Source organism: Ictalurus furcatus, chromosome 6 (genome assembly GCF_023375685.1).
Source record: "Ictalurus furcatus strain D&B chromosome 6, Billie_1.0, whole genome shotgun sequence".
In the NCBI taxonomy this organism is placed as follows: Eukaryota; Metazoa; Chordata; class Actinopteri; order Siluriformes; family Ictaluridae; genus Ictalurus; species Ictalurus furcatus.
In genome coordinates, this window is record NC_071260.1 from 5,705,442 (window position 1) to 5,732,195 (window position 26,754).

A 26,754-nucleotide genomic window follows, 5' to 3' on the forward strand; every position below is an offset into this window, starting at 1 on the left:
GTTATTATTATTGGTCTAGGGTTACTGTTGTGCTAGAGTTAGGGTTTGGTTAGGGTTACTATAATGGAAGTGTTAGGGATTGGCTAGGGTTACGATAATGCGATTGTTAGGATATAGCTAGGGTTACAATTATGCAAGTGTTAGGGTTGGGCTAGCATTAGGTAAAACGTATTTGTTTACTCAAGCCTACCCTGACTAGATTCTGTTCTACTGCTTCGCAGTCATAATAATCTTTTTTCTCCCTCTCTCCTTTCGCCGAGCCCCACACGAATTTATGGAGATACTAGAGATCCAGATACTTTCTGCCTCTGGATGGAGCTCAAATCTTCTCTAATTCCAGACTGCTGGGACTACGGCTGCTCCTAAGGCCATACAGACTTCATATAAATCCATAATGAACTTTTTCACACTATCTATTGTTACCCAGATGAGGATGGGTTCCCTTCTGAGTCGGGTTCCTCTCAAGGTTTCTTCCTCTTAAAACATCTTAGGGAGTTTTTCCTTGCCACCATCGCCACTTGCTCAGTTGGGATAAATTCACACCTTTAATATCTGTATACCATGTTGATATTTCTGTAAAGCTGCTTTGAGACAATGTCTATTGTAAAAAGTGCTATACAAATAAAATTGAATTGAAAAATTGAATTGAATTGAATTAGGGTTGGTCTAGGGCTACTATAATGTGAGTTTTATGATTTGGCTAGGGTTACTATAATGGTAGGGTTAGGGTTGGTCTAGGGTTACTATTGTACTAGAGTTAGGGTTTGGTTAGGGTTACTATTATGCTAGTGTTAGGTTTGGTCTAGGGTTACTCTTATGCTAGAGTTATGTTAGGGTTACTGTTAGGGTTGGTCTATGTTTACTATTATGGTAGGGTTAGGGGTGGGCTAGGGTTACTATTGTGCTAGAGATAGGGTTTGGCAAGGATTACTATAATGCGAGTGTTAGGGTTTGGCTAGGGTTACTATAATGCGATGGTTAGGGTTTGGCTAGGGTTACTATTTTGCTAGTGATAGGGTTGGTCCAGGCTTATGCTATCCTAACTCTAGCATAGCGTTAGGATTGGGCTAGGGGTTTTCTCGTGCTAAAGTTAGGATTTGTCTAAGGGTACAGTAATGAGAATTTTAGGGTTTGGCTACGTTACTATAATGCGAGTGTTATTGTTGGGCTAGGGTTACTATTATGCTAATGTTAGGGTTTAGCTAGTGTTACTATTATGCTCGTGTTAGGGTTAAACAAGGGGTACTATTATACTAGTGTAAGGGTTGGACTAGGGGTATTATTGTGCTAGAGTTAGGGTTTGTCTTGGGTTACTATAATGCTAGTTTTAGGGTTTGGCTAGGGTAACTGTAATGCGAGTGTTAGGGTTTTGCTAGGGTTACCATTATGCTAGGGTTGGGGTTGGGCTAGGATTACTATTATGCTAGTATAAGGTTTGGATAGGGTTACTGTAATGCTAGTGTTATAGTTGGGCTATGATTACTATTATGCTATTGTTGTGGTTGGGCTAGGTTTACTATTATGCTAGAGTTAGGGTTTGTTTTGGGTTACTATAATGCTAGTGTTAGGGTTGGACCAGGGTTACTATTAGGCTAGAGTTAGGGTTTGGCTAGGGTTACTATTATGCTAGGGTTAGGGTTGGGCTAGGATTACTATTATGCTAATGTTAGGGATGGGCTAAGGTCTCAATTATGCTAGTGTTAGGGTTTGGCTAGGGTTACTTTTATGCGAGTGTTAGGCTTGGGTTAGGTTTACTATAATGCGAGTGTTAGGGTTTGGCTAGGGTTATGGTTAGGCGTGGGCTAGGGTTACTATTATGCTAGTGTTATGGTTGGGCTAGGTTTATTATTATGTTGGGATTAGGGGTAGGCTAGGGTTATTATTGTGCTAGAGTTAGTGTTTGGCCAGGATTACTATAATGAGTGTTAGGGTTTGGCAAGGGTTACTGTAGTGTGAGTGTTAGGGTTTAGCTAGGGTTACTATTATGCTCGTGTTTGGGTTGGTCTAGGGCTACGATAATGCGAGAGTTAGGGTTTGGCTAGGGTTACTATTATGCTAGGGTTAGGGTTGGGCTAGGATTACTATTATGCTAATGTTAGGGATGGGCTAGGGTTTCAATTATGCTAGTGTTTGGGTTTGGCTAGGGTTACTATAATGCGATGGTTGGGTTTTGGCTAGGGTTACTATTATGTGAGTGTTAGGTTTGGGCTAGGGCTACTATAATACGTGTGTTAGGGTTTGGCTAGGGTTAGTATTATTCTAGGGTTAGGATTGTGCTAGTATTACTATTATGCTAGTGTTAGGGTTTGGCTAGGGTTACTATTATGTGAGTCTTAGGGTTTGGGCTAGGGTTACTATTATGTGAGTGTTAGGGTTGGTCCATTCTGAGGTCCATCCTGTTCCTGAGATAGATCTACTGGTGTCTCGTGACCAGTTAGGGGCTACTCAGAAATTAGACACTAGTGTTAGGGTTGGAATAGGGTTACTGTTAAGCTAGTGTTAGGGTTGGGCTAGGGTTACTATTATGCTAGTGTTAGGCTTGGGATAGGGTTACTTTTGCCAGTGTTAGGGTTGGTCTAGGGTTACTATTATGCTAGACTTTGCCAGACTAGCCAGGTTGGGCTAGTGTTAGAGATAAGGAATCTCAGATTATGTCCTTCAGTGCTCCGTCAGCCTTACAGCCTTTTTATTTCTCTTAACTCTTAGTTCTGTGCTGCTATGAACTAGAAAGTGTGTTTGACCGTAGAGTGTTCAGGTGCCTGGAGAGTCTAAATGAACACACACATTGACACATGCTGTTCACAGAGACTTCCAGTTTATTTCGTCTAGAACAGGAGTATTTATACACATAGCTAAGCATAAGCAGCAGTGCGTGGGCGGGTTTCTACTTGTACAGGTGCTAGACAGATTCATACACAGCACACAAAAATAAGTCTTTTCAAGGTATAGAAAATACATGTGTCAGCTATAATAAAGGATGGCAGTTGATCAGCTTATTCAGAGGTAATAAAGTGAATACATTCATCATATGTATTTGATAGCACAGAGACACACAAACAGTAACTATACCCCAGTGTTCCCTGTATCTAAGGTGTCTTAATAGCAGTTCATAATATCAGAGAGTACATGATATAAGAGAATTTCTTTCACCTAGGATTACTATAATGTGATGGTTAGGGTTTGGCTTGGGTTAGTATAAAGCTAGTTTTAGTTTTTGGATGGAGTTACAATAATGCTTGTGGTAAGGGTGGGCTAGGTTTTCAGTTGTGCTAGTGTTAGGGGTAGAATAGGGTTACTATTATGCTAGTGTAGGGGTTGGCTAGGGTTACTATTATCCTATTGATTGGATTGGGTTTGGGTAGGGTTACTATAATGCGAGTGTTATGGTTTGGCTGGGGTTACAATAATGTTTATGACTCACTATGAGATGTTTCACTTGTTTATGACCTAATTTGATATATTTCACATGTTTATGACTTCATATGATACTATGACATGTTTCATGTTTATGACTTAATTTGAGATGTTTCACATATTTTTATGATTCAATATGATTCTATGACATGTTTATGACTAATATGATATGTTTCACATGTTTATGACTTAATATAATACCATAATATGTTTCACATGTTTATGACTCAATATGAGTGTTACGATATGAGAGTGGGACTGGAAGTAAGTGCAGGATCAAATTCTTTGACAACTACAGTCAGCGTACAAGAAAATGGGAACCAAGGTCTGAACAAGAACTCAAACTGAGGCATGAAACTTAGAACAAGACTTGGAACCGCTACCACTTATCACAATTACCCACTTAAACCAATACTCATCTGTCGCTTAACTATGGCCTTAAAAAAGAAACTAGACATGGAAATCATTTAACTAGAACTGTGGTATGATACAAGAAACTAGACATGGCAATCATTTAACTAAGACTATGGCATGAAACAAGAAACCAGCGCATAACATGGAAACATTACCACGTGGCACCACTACCCCAATCGGCATATAATACAGCGCGAAGTGCACAGCAACGCAAGGGGTTTAAATAACAACTGTGATTACCTTGAATGCTGACAGCTGGTACCAATCATTACACTCCCTCGAAAATGAACCAATGACTGAATAGGGTGGAAAGCAAACAGAAACAAACGCACATGTTCTTTGTAAACAAAGTCTCTATGTAAAGTGCGTGCATGTACTCGCTCTGATTCGTGCACGCGCGCGCTCTCCGGCTCTCTGTGCATGTCGTCACCGCAGCGCCATCTGCCAGCGAGATCGTGACAGAGCGATGTTTCACTTGTTTATGACTTAATTTGATACTATGACATGTTTCACATTTAATATGATATGTTTAACATGTTTTTGACTTAATTTGAGATGTTTCACATCTTTACTACTTAATATGAGATGTTTGTGATTTAATATGATTCAATGACATGTTCATGAGTGAATATGATGTCTTTCAGATGTTTATGACTTAATATGATACCATGATATGTTTCACGTTTATGACTCAATATGAGATGTTTCACATATTTACGACTTAATATGATGTTTCACATGTTTATGACACAATATGTTTCACATGTTCATGACCAAATATGAGATTTTTGACTTGTTTATGACTTAATATGACACTATATGTTTCACATGTTCATGACTTAATTTGAGATGTTTCACTTGTTTAAGACTTATTATATGTTTCACATGTTTATGACTTAATATGAGATGTTTCACGTTTATTTATGACTTAATTTGAGATGTTTCACTTGTTTATATTTAAAATGATTCAATGACATGTTTATGACTTAATATGTTTAACATGTTTATGATTTAAAATGAGATGTTTCACGTTCATAATTTAATATGATTCAATCACATGTTTAAGACTTAATGATATGTTTCACTTGTTTATGACTCAATATGAGACGTTTCACATGTTTATGACTTAATTTGATACTATGACATGTTTCACATTTAACATGATATGTTTAACATGTTTTTGAAATAATTTGAGATGTTTCACGTGTTTATGATTTAATGATTCTATATGTTTCACATGTTCATGACTTAATTTGAGATGTTTCACTTGTTTAAGACTTAATGTTTCACATAATTATGACTTAATATGATTTACTGATGTTTATGACTTAATATGAGATGTTTCACATGTTTATGACCAAATATGAGATTTTTCCCATATTTACAACTTAATATGATACTATGACATGTTTAAACATATCATATTTATTCATAAACTTGTCATAGTATAATATTAAGTCATAAACAAGTGAAACATATATTACATCATAAACATTACATTATAAACAAGTGAAACAACTCATATTAACGCATATAATAAACGTCATAGAATCATATTAAGTCATAGACGTGAAACATATTAAGTCATAAACATGTGAATTGAATATATTAACTTGCATGACGTACTCTACTATGACATTTTTCACGTTTATGACATGATACTACAATACGTTTCACATTTTTCTGACGTAAAATTTTACGAAACATGATTGTTTACAATGTATTATAATTCATAATATGATAAAGTATGAAAAGTTGAAAAAAAAAGTGAAAATGAATGTGTAGAAAGTTAGTTTTCATCAAATGTGCCCTGCACTGGGTGTCCTCACTGGGCATACACACTGACGCGTGTCACAACGAGTTTCAAGCAACTTAGTTTTTCTAACAAACATATGTTAGCTTGAGTGACTTGCTATGATATTTTTCCCATGTTTATGACATAATATGATACTACAATACGTGTCACATGTTTCTGATGTAAAATGTTACGAAAAATGATTTTACATCATAGAAATGTTTACATTATAATTCATAACATGATAAGGTATGAAAAGTTGGAAAACAAAAGTGAAAATTGATGTATAGAAAGTTAGTTTTCATCAAATAATGTTTGAAATAATTCGATACTATAATACATCAGTACAATCCCCCTCCACATCCACACACTCTTCTACATCAGTACAATCCCCCTTCACTTCTACATCAGTACAATCCACACCCCCATTCCCACACTCTTCTACATCAATACAGATCCCCCCATCGTACTCTTCTACATCAGTACTATCCCCCGTCCCCATCCACACTCTCTTCTACATCAGTACAATCTCCCATACCCATCCACACACACTACATAAAATCTATCTACATCATTTGCTGTTTTTTTTTAAACATACAAATGAATATTGAATTAATACAAAATGCACAGAGGTTTGTGGTAGGAGTGTTACAATTTGAATGAAATGTATCATATTAATTCCTGCTTTTGGTCAATATGACAATTTTATGTATTTATATAATGGTGGACTATTTGAAAAATACGAAATGTATAATTTGAATGAAATTCATTATACTTAGTATTGCCTCTGGTTCGCTACTGGAATTAAACAAAAAATAAAATTGGAAAAAACATTTTGTGCCTCATGACACCTGTCATTGTCACCTGACCTTTCTCCAGGCCATAAATTCACACATCCCTTTCCCATGAACAGTTGTGCAGTTTAACATAACTGCACATTTCACTGATACAACTTACAGAAATATACCTTTTGTACTTAAAATATGAATTAAACATTTATCAGCATTCAATACACAGAAACATACAGCTGACACCTACATTTCAGAAAAAAGCATGTCAGTCATGAAATGGGAATAAAGGTAAAAGTGGCAAAGTGCTGTCTAATTCACACAAAAGTATATTGAATATGGTTTTTAAATGTTTATTTGAATAAATTTAATTCAACTAATGTTAAATTTCTCATATTTTCAGTGTCAGATTAACATGTTTATAAATATATATCAAATTCAAGTGCAAAACATAATTGTATTGTGTGTGTTATGTATAAACAGGTGAAAGTAGTACTGCAGTAAGATCCTATACATGTATTCCACATATTATACAGTTCACCAGCTTTACAAAATCAGGCTGTGACTGAACTGTAACTGGTGGCAGCATGGGGATAGTTCTACTGTTTTGAGCTTAGAGCATTTGCTCTTTTTTACATGACTAAGGGACAGAAGAACACCGAAGTTCATCCTGAGCAGCCATTATTTGAGTCTCAATATGGAGGGTTTAGCCTGCAGAAGGAGGAGGCTACAGTAATGATAACATCCAATGGAACACAATCTCAGCCTTTAATCATTAGCATGTGTTTCAAAGAGACAGATGGCAGAAGTGATCTTTAACAAATAAGAATATTTTATTAAAGCCACAACAAAACAAAAGGTACGAAACCTGGTTCAGCTGAAAACTTCTCACAAACAGACTTCTCAAAATTACATTTGCACTAAATGTCAAAACAGGGTTGAAAATGTTTTACTTTTATGTTCATGCTTCATCTGTGTCCTTTTACAACTGATTTGCTTTCGGTATAAAAAGTCAGCAACAAGTATCTCAGAAGTTAAAAATGTTATTGAATGTTTTATATTTTCATTGCATGTCATAGATTTCAGTAAGTTTAAATTTGTGAGCTCTTTCAGAATGGGGTATAATTAAAGCAATATATCCCAATTAAAACATATAAGAAGAAACTTTTACACAAGCTGTGGTTTTAGAAGAAATCTGCTGCCGTTGCTCTTTTCTTGGCTGCAGTTTTTTTCACACTAATGACTGGAGACAGAGAAGGAGACTTCAGCACCCCTGACACAGGCATCTTTTTAGGATCAAAGGCCACACGGGACGATCCGACAGGACTCACCAACAAACTCCTATCCATCTTCCTGAATTCTGTAAGTCAAAAAAAGAAAAAAATGCATTAAAACATGATCCTAAAAATTCTAACAGATGCTTAACTTCTAATCACACACAGTAACTGCTGATCTTCGTCTTGATAATCTGCATGTTGCCATTTACAGTCTCTTATTCCGACACTAAATGGATTAAAGTTTCAGTCTAATCCAGCCAGAAGCTCCAGTGCTCCATTCACAGCTCAATTTAAACAAATGTGTAGTTTCACTGTGTTTTCTACATGGTTCCTTTTTTTTAACTGCATATTTGAATAGTTATTAATGTTCATTTACATTGAAATCTCTACATGTAAAAAAAAAAAAAAAAAACCCCAAAAACAATCAATGTTTAGTTTGGTAAAATTACTGTATGAAGATTTCCAAGCTTAAGAGGTACATTTCAGATTTCAAATTAGTCTGAACCAGAAATTCACAACTTGCAGAACCCTACAGATCTTTCATTACTGAGAACAGCCTTTTGAGATGGGAATATTAGTATATAACTACTGTATAACTGATGATTCAAGGACTTGATCTAGTATGTTTTTAGGTTGTGATGAAGGACAAATGTGTGTCTTGCATCAAGACTAGTTGAGAACCACTGTTCTACTGTATAACATATGCCTTTTTGAGGGACTTTGAGGGAGCTTTGTCATCTACAACATTTCTAATAACCTGTAAGCTTTATCTTTATACACTATACTGTTATACTTCTTATCATTGTGGTTTATCTTAGAATAACATTTTCATGTTATTTTCAAAATTATTCAAAATGGCACCAGCAACTCCACAAAGAACTTACCAGTGGTTTTATTGTTCTTGAGCCCAAAGGTCACTTTCTTAGTTTCTGATTTTGGAGTTTGGAATTTCTGGTAAAAAAATTATATACAAATACAGAAAATTGGTCAGTTTGGATACTTGTAATAAGTACTTGTGTGTGTATGTATGTATGTACGTACGTACGTGTATATACATACATACATACACACACACACACACACACACACACATATATACACACACACACACACACACACACACACACACACACACACACACAATCTCACAAAAGTGAGTACACCCCTCACATTTTTGTAAATATTTGATTATATCTTTTCATGTGACAACACTGAAGAAATGACACTTTGCTACAATGTAAAGTAGTGAGTGTACAGCTTGTGTAACAGTGTAAATTTGCTGTCCTCTCAAAATAACAACACACAGCCATTAATGTCTAAACTGCTGGCAACAAAAGTGAGTACACCCCTAAGTGAAAATGTCCAAATTGGCCACAACTAGCCATTTTCCCCTCCCCGGTGTCATGTGACCATACAGCGGTTTAACAGGTTAGGTTCCACTCAGAACATGCCTCACCATGGTTGACCAAAGAGATTGAGTGTACGTGCTCAGCGTCATATCCAGAGGTTGTCTTTGGGAAACAGACGTATGAGTGCTGCCAGCATTGCTGCAGAAGTTGAAGGGGTGGGGGGTCAGCCTGTCAGTGCTCAGACCATATGCCGCACACTGCATCAAATTGGTCTGCATGGCTGTCGTCCCAGAAGGAAGCCTCTTCTAAAGATGATGCACAAGAAAGCCCACAAACTGTTTGCTGAAGACAAGCAGACTAAGGACATGGATTACTGGAACCATGTCCTGTGGTCTGAACTTATTTGTTTCAGATGGTGTCAAGTGTGTGTGGTGGCAACCGGGTGAGGAGTACAAAGACAAGTGTGTCTTGCCTACAGTCAAGCATGGTGGTGGGAGTGTCATGGCCTGGGGCTGCATGGGTGCTGCCGGCACTGGGGAGCTACAGTTCATTGAGGGAACCATGAATGCCAACATGTACTGTGACATACTGAAGCAGAGCATGATCAGTATGCAGTATTCCAGCATGATAACGACCCCAAACACACCTCCAAGACGACCACTGCCTTGCTAAAGAAGCTGAGGGTGAAGGTGATGGACTGGCCAAGCATGTCTCCAGGCCTAAACCCTATTGAGCATCTGTGGGGCATCCTCAAACGGAAGGTGGAGTAGCACAAGGTCTCTAACACCCACCAGCTCCGTGATGTTGTCATGGAGGAGTGGAAGAGGACTCCAGTGGCAACCTGTGAAGCTCTGGTGAATTCCATGCCCAAGAGGGTTAAGGCAGTGCTGGAAAATAATGGTGGCCACACAAAATATTGACACTTTGGGCCCAATTTGGACATTTTCACTTAGGGGTGTACTCACTTTTGTTACCAGCGGTTTAGACATTAATGGCTGTGGGTTGAGTTATTTTGAGGGGACAGCAAATTTACACTGTTACACAAGCTGTACACTCACTACTTTACATTGTAGCAAAGTGTCATTTCTTCAGTGTTGTCACATGAAAAGGTATAATCAAATATTTACAAAAATGTGAGAGGTGTACTCACTTTTGTGAGATACTGTATATATACAGTGAAGCCCTCCAGGCCTACAGTTGACCCTCCCCCTTAATAATTTCTCCTTGCTGCATTTTTAACATTCTATACATAATCTCATTTTCTTCTTATAGTTTCACGTGGAGTAAAAAACTGCGTACCTTGATGCTGGTCAGAGGTGTGCTGCCTTTTGGTTTGGTTTTACAGAACAGTGGAGTCGGGGGGTATATTTGACCCCGAAAGGATATAAAGTCAGATTTTGGTGAGGCTTTTTCCATCTTCAGCTTCTTGGGGGTAACTGATGTGGAAACCTCAATGCCCTATTGCCAATAAACAATGAAAATGACTAATCACAAAATTGCATGTGAACGTCTGATGGTAAGTGTATAATACCAAACTGGTGCATAATACCATAATAAGAGATACAAACTTACACTGATTTTAACTTTCTTTCCACCCATCTGTTCCTCCGCATATCCGTTACTCTGAGACGTTTCTGCCTCCTCTGTTTGTAGCTTCCTCTTCTTTTTCCCCTTTTTCATTGGGGTGAGGGACTTAATTTGAGGTGTGCAGATGTCGTCTGATGGCACAGTATCCGTTACAGTCTTCTTCAGAATGGGGTCTTCTTTTGCCTCTTCTGCAGGCTGACTTTCCTGTCTCTTCTGGATTTTCTGTGGTGTGGTGTGTGTCTGTGTGGTAGAAGCAGTTTCTACCGCAGGTTGTTTTTTAGCTTCAAACGTACACTCTTCCTCATTTGAAGAAATCTGTTTCTTGTTCTTGCCTTTCTTCACTGATTTGGATTGAAAACATTCAGAGGTATCACCTTTATTTTCATTAGTAGTAATGTGTGCACTGTATGAGGTAACCTCAGCTTCTTTGACATCTAGAGCTACCTGAAGTTTGCTCCCAGTTTCTTCTTTTGACTTCATCTTCTTGCTTTTCTTTGTCCTCACCATGAGAGTGTCTGATGGCTGAGCTTCAGCACTTGTCACTTCAGCAGCAGGTGTTGCTATACCTGTTGCCACAACCTCTGTACAGCTGTCTTGTGATGTGGAGTTTACTTCTTTCCCTACTCCCTGTGAACTGGACATGAGATTCTTGCTCTTCCCCTTTTTTTTCTTGGTGGTACTTGCCTTCAGTCCACACTGTGTTATGCTGTCTTCCTCTGATGTAGGACAGGGATGTCTGCTAATCTCATCATCATTGTTGTGTTCATCAGGGTCATCCAATATAGCTGGAGATTTAACTGCTACTTCACCTTCCTTTAAGCTGGCCTTCAGATTCTTTCTTTTCACCTTCTTGATTTGGGTGGTACTTGTCCCCAGTTGTCTTTGTGTTGCGTTGTCCTTGACCCCTTTCTGATGTGTGGACAGCTTTCTGATCTCATCACCAGCGTTGTGTTCTTTAGGCACCAGCCTTATGTTCTTTAGAGACTGGACTGCTACTTCTTCCCCAACTTCCTGTAAGCTTGAGCACAGGTTCTTGCTTGTTGTCCTCTTCTTTCTCACCATGGTACTGGCCTCTAACTGACCAGAGTCACCACCCTGGGATATTGTTTTGTCAACTTCTGTTTCTGTAGTCACCAAATGGCTGTGAAGAGAACTCTCCTTTGATGGTTTTTCCACAATCTGTCCATTGGTTTCTGTGTCCATTTTCTCTTCTCCCATGTTCAACTTTTTTTTCTTGTTTTTCTTCTTATTTTTCTCCTGCATAAGAGAAACACCACATTCAGCCTGGTCAGCTTCCACAGGACTTTCTACAAGTGATGCCATCTCAGGCTTATGATTTGTGCTAGTTTGAGTGCTCCCAACACCTGACATTGCTTTGAAACTTTTCTGCTTCATCACACTGTCACTCTGGTGTTCTCCATCAGATTCCTCTAAAACAAGCTGAAATTCATGTGCTTCTTCCCCCACATTCTGTGAGTTTGTCTTCAGCTTTTTACTTTTCATCTTCTTCTTGACAGTGATACTGGCCTCCAATTGGCTTTGTGAGTCTGATTCATTATGCCGAAACACTGTTTCACCATCAGCTTCTATTTCTGAAGTCTTCTGTTGGCTGTCAAGCTCATGATGTTGGGAATTATCTTTCAGAACCACTCTTTCCTTTTCCATATCTTGCTCTCTTGGAGTTCCATCAGCCTCCAGTGGTACAGGTGATGTGTCCGTGGCTTTTTTTTTTATTGCTGTAAGAAATGGCAAATTGTTAATGGTCTGCACTTATATAGCACATTGTTTAAGTTAGTGGTTCTACACTGTGTCTCATTCACACACACACACACACACACACACACACACACACACACACCAATGACAGCAGAGCTGCCATGCAAGGTGCTAGCCTGCCATTGGGAGCAACTGGGGGTTCAGTGTCCAAGTACACTTTGGTATGTGGAGTCATGTGGGCCAGGAATCGAACCGCCAACCCTACGATTAGTGGACAACCTGCTCTACCACCTGCCACCCTGTGACGAAATTAATTATACAGTGAATGTGTAGTAAATTTTATGGAGTTTATTGTGTCTACATACAGTATTAGAATGATTATAATGAATTTGGATATTTTTAAAATCCTGTTATTGAAAAGTGATTTACTGATACAATAAGACAAATGCGACAAATAAACAATGTAGAAACCTGTCAATGAGGATAAAACTTTAGTGAAACTAAAGACAAAAAACAATTTGTTATGTTTAGTCAGGGGTTTTGTTTTATTAATCTTAACTTAATTCAATAAAATCTGGCTACATTATACCATTTATGAGTCCATTTAAATGTATGTATACATTCAATATAATGTATAAATCAACTCTCATATCGTACCGTTAAAATTATATAGGCAGATTTTACACTGCCTTTGACTGCACTATGGCAGAACCATTGCTCCTCAGTATTGTTTCCGCATGACAAGACTTGAGGCCGACGCAGAGAGGGGGAACATAGCTAGCACCTTGTGTCTCTTTGGTGCTATGCTTCAGGTGAACACCAATCAGTTGGGTAGGAGGTGTCTGATTGTATACACAGAAATGCTTTGATGAGACGTTGAGACATATATTCTACGGGTTTAATCTAATTAAACCTGTTTAAATTTGATTACTGTTTAAATCAGAGTAATATTGTTGAAAGTAGAGATGCACTGATACTAAATTTCTCAGCAGATACCGATAACCGATTATTCAGAGTGATATCGGCCGATAACCTCTGCCTTTAATGCCTTCTTTTAAATTAATAATAATTAATTCCACAATTCTGAAAGAAATGCAAATAAAAACTTTATTCTCTCCATTTCAACAAGTTGGCTCACATTGGCTAATGTTCATGAGTCCACCATCAGGAGAACACTGAACAACAAATGGTGAGCATGGCAGGGTTGCAAGGAGAAAGTCACTGATCTCCAAAAAGAACATTACTGCCCCTCTGCAGTTTGCTAAAGAGCACGTGGACAAGCCAGAAGGCGACTGGAAAATAATTCAGTAGAAATGTTGTAGAAGGACCTGAAGCAAGCAGTTCATAGATATAACTATGTATATACTATATATACTGTATACTAGTTATACTATGTGGTGAAAACTCACAACGTTAATTATGTAATTAAGGTGTTTACACGTCTGTAATACACGTCGATAATGCGACTAAAACAGGAATACTCCACGTCTTAATTCGATTTGTGTTTACTTTGAGTATGACCTTAATCGGATTAAGGTAATTAAAAACTGCTGTTTACATGGTAGTTTCTTAATCAGAGTATTGTCTTAATCGGGTTAATAGTGGATTATTGCTGTCCATGTAAACGCAGTCAGTCAGTGCGTTTACATGGACAGCAATATTCTAATTATTGACCTTATTCTGAATAAGACAATATTGTGATTAAGGTGTTTACATGAGTTGCTTTTAGAATATTCCTTTCACGTTCCCGTTTTACGTTATAGAACACAGATCGATTAACGGCACACGTCGTTACTTCACCACCCCACGTCGTCTGACGGTCCCTCCAGAATTTCACGTATCGACATACAGTTCATCTTCGTTATGGTTCCATATACAGTTCTGGGTTTCATTTTTAATTTTACGAAAGCTTCAAGTGCAGTTAATTATTTGTCATGCTATACGTGCTAACAGACGACTGCTTGAACCATGGACTGTGTCCGAAACCGCCGAGATACATGTATTTCACCTACTATATAGTAAGTAAGTACACGGTTTCGGACGCAGCCTTGCTCTCTTGTTTGCCGTTAAACTGTTGAGCACTGCCGTGTGTGTATGTGTCTTCTCACAAAATGCGGTGAAAACTCCCACATGACGTTAATAGTGTGATTAAGGTGTGTACATGTCTATAATGCAACTAAAATAGCAATACTCCACACGTGTTAATAGGATTTGTCTTTACCTCGAGTATGACTTTAGTCGGATAACCTTAATCAATAATCTCTGTTTACATGGTAGTTTCTTAATCAGAGTATTGTCTTAATGGGGTTAATATTGGATTATTTTGTCCATGTAAACATACTGAATGTTTGGGAAGTTGGTATGGGTCAAAGTAACATGAACATGAACAGCAGGACCCAAGGTTTCCAAGCAAAACATTGCCCAGAGCATCACAGTGCCTCCACCGGCTTGCCTTCTTCCCATAGTGCATCCTGGTGCCACACACACACACACACACACACACACACACACACACACACACACACACACACACACAGCCATTCACATGATGTAAAAGAAAATGTGATTCATCAGACCAGGCCACCTTCCATTGCTGCATGATCCAGTTCTGATGCTCATGTGACCATTGTAGGTGCTTTCGGTAGTGTACAGGGGGTCAGCATGGGCACTCAGACTGGTCTGCAGCTACGCAGCCCCATACACAGCAAGCTGTGATGCACTGTGTGTTCTGACAACTTTCTATAAGAACCAGCATGAACTTTTTCAACAGTTTGTGCTACAGTAGCTCTTCTGTTGGATCGGACCAGACGGGCTAGCCTTCACTCCCCACGCGCATCAATGAGACTCGGGCGCCATGAACCTGTCCCTGGTTCAGCGGTTGTCGCTCCTTGGACCACTTTTGGTGGGTACTAACCACTGCATACAGGGTCTGCCATTTTGGAGATACTCTGACCCAGTCGTCCGGCCAATTTGGTCCTTGTGAAAATCGCTCAGTTCCTTACGTTTTTCCTGTTTTCAACACGTCAACTTCGAGAATTGACTGTTCACTTGCTGCCTAATATATCCACCCCTTGACCAGTGTCACTGTGTGTTTAAGTGCGTGTGATGGCAAAGACATGGTCGAGTGCCGTTTGTGAATGGAGGGTGTGGTCCAGGACAAGGAGTGAATGATTCCGTGAATGAGGTGAAACAGACATAAGGCTGAGATTTAATTTGTAAACAGCATAAATCCTGGTTGTCAAACTATCCACAATGCAGAAATTTAGACAATAAAACAAAACTCGCTGAATTACTCAGTGATGATTTCCTATTGATGATCAACTGGACAGTGATCAGTCAAGTCATGAGGCTACTGTTCATTAAATGCTATGATTGACATTTACCCCAAATAAAATTGAATGCAAATAAAATAAACAGCAGGATGGTTTCCCAGGCCACCACAAATTTAATATCGCAGTCATTCACCTGAGAAGAGCTCAAAGATACTCAAAGTCATAACCAACCTTTGCTCTTCTTCGCCAAAGTTTCATCCCCAGTTGTGGGCTTCTCGTTTTTCCTCTTCTTCTTTTTGCTCTTCTTCTTATTAAATTTCTCATCATCTGATGTGTCACTCAGGTCACCGTCATCATCCTCTGTTTGAGGGAAAATACCTGTACACAGTAATGAGAAAAAAAAAGTTATACATACTCTTCACTAGCCTTATAACATGAAAGAATACTTTTTAAATTGATATTTACTCCACAAGGATCCGATATGATTGTCTGTGGTTTCCGACTTCATATTTTATGGAGGTAATAGTTTCATTACAAATGAATTGCTGCTTTGTTGTGATAAAACAAAACAAAAAAACTAGAGTCCTATGAATTGCACTGATGTTATCTAACGTCAGTAAAAAAAAAAAAAAATAAAAAAAATAAAAAAATACCCATTCCATACTGCACTTCTAAACAAATATGACAGATCTTAGATATAAAGTTCACTCACCTTCACTTAAATCACGAAAACTTCATTTGCAAGCATGTAAAAAGAAAGAGGAAAAAAACAGCCAGTAAATAACTGCACTAGAGAAAAAAAAAACATTTCTACTGTAGATTGTTACACAGCAACTATTAAATTCAGCCCTTACGTCTTCACCAAGTTGTACATCTTTGTGCGGTTGATGTTTCGTGTATTGAAGTGGCTGCCCAACTCAAAAAGATGATCAGCTATTGCACCGTAGTCAAACTGCAGGATGGGTGGGGGAGAAAAAAATATTAATTTTAAAATAAAATTAATTAATTTCCTGTTTTTATATTGCTGCTTGATGCAGGACAAAGGTCTTTTTGTCTCACATGCACTCACCTGTAGAACAGGACCGGCACAGTCATCCACTTCAGAGCCCATGCTGTTCAAATCCAGATCATCTTTACTTCCTTTGCTGTTTTCCACTTCCTCAGAGATGCCTGGAAAACAAAGACAAACAAAGTAGCATTAAGATGTTAACTGTTCTGATAACAATACAAAAACGTGGATGAAAAAATCTAAACCTGAAATAATGTGACAGAGCAGCACACTAAAATGAGAAACTACTTCTAGTGCACAGGCCATCAGGAGAGGTTATGGATCTACCAGAGTCACTAAATGAACTTGTAAATGTCTCTAGGCCAAGCTAAATAATCCTTTGAGTATAAGATTAAATCAATCTGTTACATTTTTTAAAGATAATTCTTAAACATTGCTATAGCACACATGTGCCACTTAAGTCTGTTCTTCCAGATTTTATGTTTTCTTATGTTCACATATTGTCAGCTACTGTGTCCTGTTTCCTGCACTATGCTGCAGTGTTCATGTTCGCTTAGTAAAAGGAACATTTAGAAAAATATAAGTCACACTTGGTTGGAAAACAAAAACCAAGTGGCAGATTATCTTCCAAATGAATTTGTCGTCAAGTTCTGCATATTATCTTATTTTTCTGATAAAACATTCTGGGTCCAAATCATGGTTTAAAGCCCACACTTTATGTACACCAATCTAAAAAGAACAATAATACAATAAACCCATGTGTGATAATTGAGCAGCTACTATTATTCTGAACTATAGAATCATCCTGAGTGAGAGTAGTTTAATCCAATGAATAAACCCTTGACCTACCTTTGACCTTCACTTTAGGCTTCTTGCATGCTTTGTTCTTCAGCTCTTCTTCCTCTCCTATGTCTTCCTCCTCCTCCTCCCCAGAAGCCTGACCAGAGTCTGAATCGTCTCCTCCTCCCTGCTGAAGCTCCCTCATCAGGTCTTCAATTGCATAAGGTGCGTGATCCACAATAGTCCTGAAGATGTTCTTGGAGATGGAGCTCAACAGAAAGCAACTGCAACACAGAAGGCATTGACCATGCTGGAGTATGATTTGTGAATAAACAATGACATTTTATATACAGAGTTTATCTTTGGAGTTGGGTTTAAAAAGAGCAAAATGAGGTGTACTGTTTGAGTCGTACCCGCTTTAAGATGGACATGAACTCATTTCTGCTTAATGTGAGCTTGTTCAGAAATCAAGGCATTATTTTCTGAGGTCAGGATTAAAATGTGCATTTTGGTTTCATGATATTTCTAGAGTTTGATATTGGTAAGTAATGAAATGCACAGAGCATTCGAGTAACTCACTCTTTGGTCTTGGCCATGGTTTTGCAAAAGGGGTTGATGAAAGTCTGGTTCTGTTCTGCTGTCAGCTGCAGAAGAGGAACAGATAAACAATGTCAAACATTAAAACATTTTAAATGTCACTGTCTGAGGTTCTGATAAATTGCAGTAGCCACACATAAGCAGTCCCTTCACAAACATCATGAAAATATTATTTAATATAATTTTCTGGTAGTTCATGTACATTTCATTTAAAGTGCAATTAAAACAGATTATAATGTGCATTGACAATTTTCAAAATGCAAACTAAACATTACCATGTATCCTATTTACCTACAGGGCATCTGGCTTTTCAAATAACCAAAGTGTACACAATTGAAATATATAGCTGCTGCTGATGTGAGCATCAAGTGACCCAAGTGTCTGAAGCTTGAGTTGGAATCAATTTAAAGATTGAGTTCATAGACAATAGGTTTCCAAACATAATATATAAAATTATAACGTCAATTAAAAATTAAAATGCAAAAAACACCCCTCAGCAGGTCTTACCTCAGCGGAGCCGACTTGAGCCAACTCAGCCATGTAGAGATCCAGAATGTGCAGAATCAGTCCTTTCGGTACATGATCGGTGTTCTGCAAAATCTGATCTGTGAAGACCTGTAAAAACTGGTTTACTGCACTAGAGAGAGAGAGAGGGAGCAACAGAGAGCAAGTGAGACAAAAAGAGAGAGACAGAATGAAAAAAATGTTAATGCTGAAAGAAACTCAGATTCTTAAAGTACAAACTCCAAAAATGTCCAATCAATGCACACAAAAGTAATAAGTTGTACCTGGACTCCCATTCCCTCCTCTTGAGAACCTCAAAAGCTTGTCTGAACATGAAGCGAACCAGCTTTCAGAAAAAGGGGAGACACAGAATTTACACAACATTAATTTCAGATAATGATTAAAAAATGTAAATAATCTACACTCTCAGAAAAAACCTAGCAACCTGGTCACTGGAGTGGTTCCTGGTCAGTGATAGGACATGCATATGTTTGTGTCTGAGTGCATTATTTCCTTTTAAAATAATTTAATAAATTCATGTCATGCATCACTTTATTCTATAAAACCTATTTAATTTGAATACATTTTCAGTACGTCTAAATAATATATTATTTTATGTTTTGGTATCTCAAACCCCCATAATGTCAGGCGGCGCAACTGGAAGCACAAATGGACAGACTAAGAAAACTATTAAAAATGTTTTAATGATAATTCAAAATAAAATACTGTGGTATGATTTTATGTTTGAAACAATCCAAAGAGACAAATTTCAGAGATACCAATAGTTTGAAGCTGTTGAGATAATGGAAAAAACTTTTCTCCAGCAATTTGTATGTTCTCAAATGTCAGGGTGGTACAACCGTAAACACAGGACTTTTATTATGAAGCGAAGAGGTAATAACAGTCATGATACATCATCCAGAGGACCCCATGTGATCTTTGTGGTGAGTGAAAAGCCACCGCAATGAATGCCACTATATGAAATAAATAATATTATTTAAAGATCTTCTATTATTGTTCTAACAGATTTTATTTTTATATCAAGTATACCATACAATATTTTGACAGACATTACACTGTTAAATCACAATCCATTTTTGTTATAATATAGTGGTGCATTCCAGTTGCTATGCAGTTAACGTTTTAAATCTTTTGATAAATGCAAGCACGAATCTCATTTTTGTTCACGTGCCCAGAGTGGGGCGTTAAACTGACTGTTTTTTGCGTTGCGAAAATCGGAGCTTAAAGGACTAACGTTCTAGCTGCACTGGTCACACTTGGGCACTCTCAAAGCCTGCAAATCTATATTCTTAGTATACAATATTTTTACTATTCAAACTGTAACTTAAAAAAAGTGGTGGGCTTGTCATCTTTTCAATTGTTACAAAGTGACTTAAAAGTGTAAACATTCCATCAAAGCAAAAGATTCAAAAAATCTTTTCCCAGAACAGTCTTACACGTGCACCCGCCAGCTGTTGTAGGGATAAATCCATACATTTAAAAACTATATCCTGAATTTATATATTTCTGTAAAGCTGCTTTGGGACAATGTCCACTGTTAAAGTTGAATTTATTAACTATCTGCCTCACTGTTTTTTCTACTGCCCGACATCCCCACAGCAGTGGAAGGCAACATGTTAATCTGAGCAACTAGTTAATGCAATACCTAATATACATTTTTAAAAAATATTGAATCTGTAAAATAATGTTAATAATAGTGCATACAGTAGAACAGTTACCACTAGACATTCTTTTTGCCTAAAATCTTCCTGTTCTACTTTCATAGCCTAGATAAGCAGTGTTAATAAAATTCTGCTTAATTACTAAGTTAAGAAATGAATGGCATCAGCTTCTCAAAACAATGCTGATGTGCCACCTCTGCTTTAGGGAGAAATTAATATAGACGAACATTTTAATGAAAGAAGTTTACATTAAATGTAACTCAGAATTTTATTACAAAACACAGCAGTGGACACCACTGAAGACTACATGTTAAATAGAAATATTAATAAAGTCATTCAAAGTCATTAAAGCCATTCAGGGTGGATTTCTCCTTTAAAATGTAACTGCTGTAGCCATTCCCTCATGTAAGTTGCTTATCAGGGCAATTTATCTACCTGGATCTTTAAAAAAAAAAAAGAAAAAAGAAAAAAAAAAAAAAAACATTACAGTTGAACACAATGATCCTGCTGTGCATAACTAAAACTTGGTCTGGATGTAAGTTTATCATTTTAGTACTGACCTGGTAAAATTTGTCCATGCGAAGTCTGTCGATGCCGTTCCATTCTCTCTTTACAGTCTGGAGAAATGTTGCAAAATACAGCAGCTCTACATATGGAGAAACAGTTCAATGCTAACATTAATGCCTGTACCTTTATTAGGCTAATACATCATTCACATTTCTTAATATGACTTCGATCAGAATACACTTTAGGATTAGATTTTTTTCCCTATAAATAAATATAAACCAGTTGTGTGCTTGTGTGAATATTCTGTTCACTCCTTTATTTCAGTTATTTCACTCCACTCATTTATTTCAGTTTATCTAATTGCAATGCCATTTATTTCTTAAACACACACAGGCTTGTACAATCCTAAAGACAATGTTAAACATAAATTATAAACATTTTAATAACATCAAATCATATACACCATAATGTCACATTGTTCATCTCAATGTGTCAAGTCAGTTAAATTACATGTAAAAAATACAAAAGGTGAGAAAAGTACTTACGGTTGTCAGTGGTTTGGAAACTATGAATCAGGCCAGAGATTCTGTGTGAAAGTTCCTCCTGAGACCAAAGACAAGTATTATCACTTTAATATGATATAGTATGAATCAGACATGACATTCAAAGGGTAAGGACACACACAAAAATGTAAATATCTGTAAACTCATAATATGCTTTGCAATATTGTTTATATACTCCCTTGAGTTATCCAGCATTTCTTACTTTCTGTTTTCTTTTCTTTTTTTGTGTGTGCCTGAGTTTTGCGACATCTAAGCAAGCTTGCATAATTTTTTGTTTTTTTAATACAATAAAAAATAAAATAAAAAATAAAAGTAACTAATAGCCTGAGTCCCTATATATACACACGTATACATATACATACATACATACATACATTATATATATATATATATATATGAGAAGTTGCAAACAATGCACAGGCTTGCATGTTTCAGCATCACAGTTTGATTAAATAGACATGTTTCAGACTAGGGATGTCACGAGAACTGATACTACGGTAACAACATTCTTAAAACGTGACGGTACTTGTTTTTCTGCAGTAGCATTGGTACTATTAGTAATGAAGGTACCGGGGTTGCAATTCTTCTGGAACTGAAGGGGGCAGCAAATACGCTCAAGTGTTTTAGTCGGTCCAAAAGTGGTGAAGAAGAAGAAGAAAGCCAACAAGCACACGGGAAAAACTACAGAAGATGGCGACAAGTTTAGCTCCGCCCCGACTCGTTGAGAGGAAAGGTGGTAAGAGTCAAATGTGGAAATACTTTGCATTTTAGGCGGATGACAACAAACCTATAATTGATGCTGTGAAGCTGGTGTGCAAACAATGCTACCGTTCATTTCAAACAAAGCGAGGAAACACCTGGAATTTGGCAAAGCACCTGAAAGACGGTCCTATATTATGCTTGTTTGAGGCAGCTGGCATTGTGGCCATGAAACCAGCTAACGTTAAACTCCATGTAATGTTAGCTATAGCCAGTTATTTGTTAACGATGCTAACACATTACAATGTTATAAATTACCTTCTAATGGGCCACCATGAATCGCCATTCAGTCTGTGTCCTGTCAGCTAAATGTAGCCTAATGTCACTAATAATTATTCAAATGTTCATGCTTCTAATAAATCTTTTTGGCCTACCACCTTATCAGTGAATTTAAACTAATGCTTGCATTCAGAATATAAGGTGTGTGTGTGCGCTTAGGAGTGCAGCTTAGCACTTGTAGCTTCCACTGTTTTATTAGTCATTGTCAGACAGTGTTTGATCACTAAAATATCCGTCTCTCTGCCAGAGGATGTCCTCCAGGAGTTTTTAATTTTATTTTTACACAACGTGGTATTGACTTTGGTATCGAGTATCATGTACTTCTGGTGGTATCTGTACCGACTACTAGATTTTTGGTATTGTGACATCCCTATTTCAGACAGTGCTGCTCTGGATGTCGAGGGAGTGCAAAGACTGAATGTAAATCGATGACTTTCATCGATTTTTTTTTTTTTTTTTTTTACATTATAAGTCAATGAGAAAAATAGTGTATAAAGACAAATGGACAGAAGTAGCATGTGTTCCCCCCAACCCCTTCCCAAGTTCAAAACTAAATGTTTCATGTGATCCGAGTCCGTGGCATGTAACAAAACAACCATTACTCTACCCACAAAAATCAGTTGTTTAGGATAGGGGTGGACAAAATGATGATTTTAGATCTTGAACAGATAAAATATCTACATGATCTATCTTTATACAGAGATCACATGTACTATGAAAATAAACACTAAACTGGTATTGCTAAAATGCTCAGACAAGTTGCTTTACAACTCAGACATTCTTAACACTTGCTTTATGCTCTTCCTGACAACACACAAACAATCCAACAATAGCCAAAAGTAATCAGTTCCTTAACTTTATGCTTCCTCCTCATTTTGCTTGGAAACCTAACAGCATAGCTAAGAACAGAGGAGTCGATTTCAAAAATGTATCATTCACAGGCTCTAAAAGCATTGAGAAAAAATTCTGAAGTCCATCTTTCTTTTTGACGCATACAAAAAAAGGCATTCAATCTAGGCGTGCACGGTATTCATCTTCCACTATACAGAACATCAAAATCATCCCGAAATACACAACTAATTCATGCAAATAACTGTAGTTCAGCTTTTACTCACTTCCCACCAACGTGCAAGTGAGAAAAAATGGCTTTGTGCCACTTGTGCTTGGGGGGCGTGAGCATTTTAAGAGGCAGAGCATGTCTATAGCCAAAAAAATTCAACATCAGTTGTACGTAACTGGATTTTACACAACGCACATGGCGCAAATGATAGTTGTTGCAAAACATGCAAAGCAAGACTGGCATATAGAGGAAACATGATGAATTTGTTTAACCACCAAGAAAGCACCTCAAAGAGTGTACTAAAATCCACATTACACAGGGACCACATGCGAGTCCAACACCTCAGCCATAAACAGCACTGAAGTTAACAACTAGTTTTGGAAAAAGCCACTCCTTAGGTGAAAACAATTAAGTGCTTGAAAAAGATCAGGAGACGAGACAAGATTAGATCCCTATACAAGCGTCATGAGATCATATTTACACAAATAAAATATAATATTTTAATACATTTATTTGGTAATGACAACAAATTGAACCACTGCAATATCAAGACATTGTTTATAAAAAAAAAAAAAAAAAAGTAGATCAGGATTTATAAGGTGTAATTTCTCCCTATTATTTATTAATGTTATTTTCATTTTTTTTCAGAGTTATAATGTATCTCATGGCCACGTTATTAATATGGATAGATTATTTGATGGTAGATTGTTAAATTAAAAAATATATACATTTTTCCTGGTCAAGGATGGTTGCATCAAAATAGTCATAAAACAAGGTTTGTTTGTTTTTTATTTGACTTTTAAAAAGAGATGATCCTCATTATATCTGACTGAGCTGTCATTCCTCACCTGGACACAGAATACAGAGAGAAGTGCAATAAAGAACAAGTAGAACTAGTCAATGTACACGAACAGCGTCACCCCAACGACAAATCCAGTGCTTCTCATTACTAATTTGTACACATTAAATTCCCTAAAAATATATTTCAAACAGAAAGGAAGCTATTGAAGAAAAACTATATCTGACATTTGACCTTATTGTGACCTTGTCCCTGTTGGATCAATTCTGAAATTTTATCAGTCCAGCTACTGGCTACAGTGGTAACTCCATACAAATCCTACAAACTTCAAACTCTCATTGTTGAGATATCACAGTAATAAGACTCTCAGACAAGGCACAGTAGTGGAATATTGTGCAGTGGCCAAATCAAATAGTTGAGAATTAAATGGTAAATGTGATCATTATTCAGTCATCTTAGCTGCTTAGGGAAATATTTTGGAAAGATTTAGTGTTCGTCCCTCCCAAGGCAACCTGAAGTTTGTTACAGCAGTTCATTATAATTCTTTTTCCTATCATTTCATTAAACTAGCCATGGATATGGCTAGTTTTTCCAAATAACAACCATAACCAGCACAACATCTTTCACTAATCTCATTGTTATACTACGGTTTTCTTGTGTCTGAAGACATTTTGCTTGTGCACAACACCTCCAGGTGCACAACACCTCCAGGTGCACCTCCACATTTTCACTTAGGGGTGTACTCACTTTTGTTGCCAGAGGTTTAGACATTAATGGCTGTGTGTTGAGTTATTTTGAGGGGACAGCAAATTTACACTGTTACACAAGCTGTACACTCACTACTTTACATTGTAGCAAAGTGTCATTTCTTCAGTGTTGTCACATGAAAAGATATAATCAAATATTTACAAAAATGTGAGGGGTGTACTCACTTTTGTGAGATACTGTATGTTTTTCTGGAACGTTAATCCAGAAAAATTTCCCTAAACATTGATTCCGTATAAAAATACATTGTGCTGACCTGAAAGCAAAATCTATCTTCAACTCACCAAACTATTAAACATATTTAATGACTGAGTAGCAGAGAGAAATACCGTATTTCATTTTCTATGTTCATGCATCTGTTAAATATGAACCAAAAATTTAGTTAAATAGTGAAAGAGTTTCACTATTTAGGAGCTGTTGGTTTTAACAACCAGCTGGTGGCAAAGCAGGGGTGTTCCTGCCTCACACAGTCACTGATTCACTCCTGAGCTCAGTTTACTCTGTGTGGTGTTTCATATGCTCTTACAATGTCCACATGGGTTTCCTCCAGGTTTTCAGAGTTCCTCCCAAAAACATGCTGGTAGGTGGACCGGCTAACAGACACCTTTACCAGTTGGTAAGTTATTTTTCAGCTTCCTTGCTACATGAATAAATTTATCAGTACATCAAGTTACCTTGGTACTGTGTTATTTTCTTAAAATATATAAGACGCATCATTACTGACCTTTCTACCAGCTGTTAAAGATGGTCTAGCAGTTCAGCTTAGCTTGTGTTCTTATCTGCATTATTATGCAGATAAGACTAGATTGTCAAAAGTAAGTGGACACCTGACAATGACCCAAAACGCACTGCCATCACAACAAAGGACTTCATCAGTAGAAAAAAAGTGTAAGGTTTTAGACTTTTGCACGCATAAAAATTGGATGGTCTGCCACCAAAGGTGACATGTTGTTTACATAAATAAATATGAGGAAATTAAAGCTGAAATTCTGATCTATCATCTCATGCGCATCACAAATGTCTTTCAGTGTATAACAAAAACAGTAGAATTGGCTTCAATACTTTCTGAGGGAACTGTATGAGTGTGATGGTCAAACTTTTGGACATATGGTGTATGACGTCCCATTCCTTAATAAATAAAACAACAATAATAATAATAATAATGATTGTAGACTCGTCTGATTGAGCTCATTAGTTAATGAGCAGGTTTAGCAGGTGTGTCTGATCGGAAAGCAGTAAACTGTGCAAGCCTGCTCTGGAGTCTCACACAGCCCTCTGCAGCACAGCTAAATGTTTATCATCACGGTCTAAACTCACCTCCACTTTCACCTGAAGAGGAAAGATAGCACCAGAGGGATGGGAAACAGATTTACCTGCAGAAGAGGCTTGTCCTGCATCCACAGGCAGTAGAAAAGCCCCTTCCATATCTTCAGCAAGTCTTCACTCGTAAAACCACCTTAAATAGTAAAAGGGAAGCGATAAGAATAACTTTTCACGAAATAAACAGACCGGGCTGAATTAGATTCTCCACCTGGCCACAATTTCACCTTCACGCGCGTTAAACAAACTGAAGCTGAATTACTGTTTGATCAGTTAGCATGAAGCTACAAGCACCACGTTCCCCACATGTTGCTAACTGCTGAATAAACACTCACTCACTCCACCTCTAATTTACCTTCGATCTTTTGAGATCGGAGATTAATGTACTTCCTGAGCGCCTTTAAAGCTTTAGTCCTAATAGATTTGTCGTTTGATGCTAGTCTTTGAGCGAGAATGATCTCAGGCTCCTGTGGTCCTGGTGCCATGGTTGATACTTTTCACGTGCAATACATCTGCGT

General features: G+C 37.4%; 1 protein-coding gene across 1 annotated transcript; it reads right to left on the reverse strand.

Annotated features, from left to right (window-relative positions):
• Nucleotides 1-7,225: 7,225 nt before the first annotated feature.
• Nucleotides 7,226-26,754, reverse strand: LOC128608525 (ribosomal RNA processing protein 1 homolog B). Its single transcript, XM_053626297.1, has 16 exons — nucleotides 26,592-26,754; nucleotides 26,290-26,372; nucleotides 21,237-21,294; nucleotides 20,745-20,830; nucleotides 18,787-18,848; nucleotides 18,506-18,635; nucleotides 17,981-18,045; nucleotides 17,471-17,685; nucleotides 16,682-16,782; nucleotides 16,467-16,564; nucleotides 16,325-16,344; nucleotides 15,844-15,990; nucleotides 10,610-12,360; nucleotides 10,337-10,495; nucleotides 8,573-8,639; nucleotides 7,226-7,771 (listed from the first exon to the last, which is right to left on the reverse strand). Exons 1-16 carry the CDS (start codon nucleotides 26,719-26,721, stop codon nucleotides 7,596-7,598), a joined length of 3,348 nt encoding a protein of 1,115 aa, XP_053482272.1. The 5' UTR covers nucleotides 26,722-26,754; the 3' UTR covers nucleotides 7,226-7,595.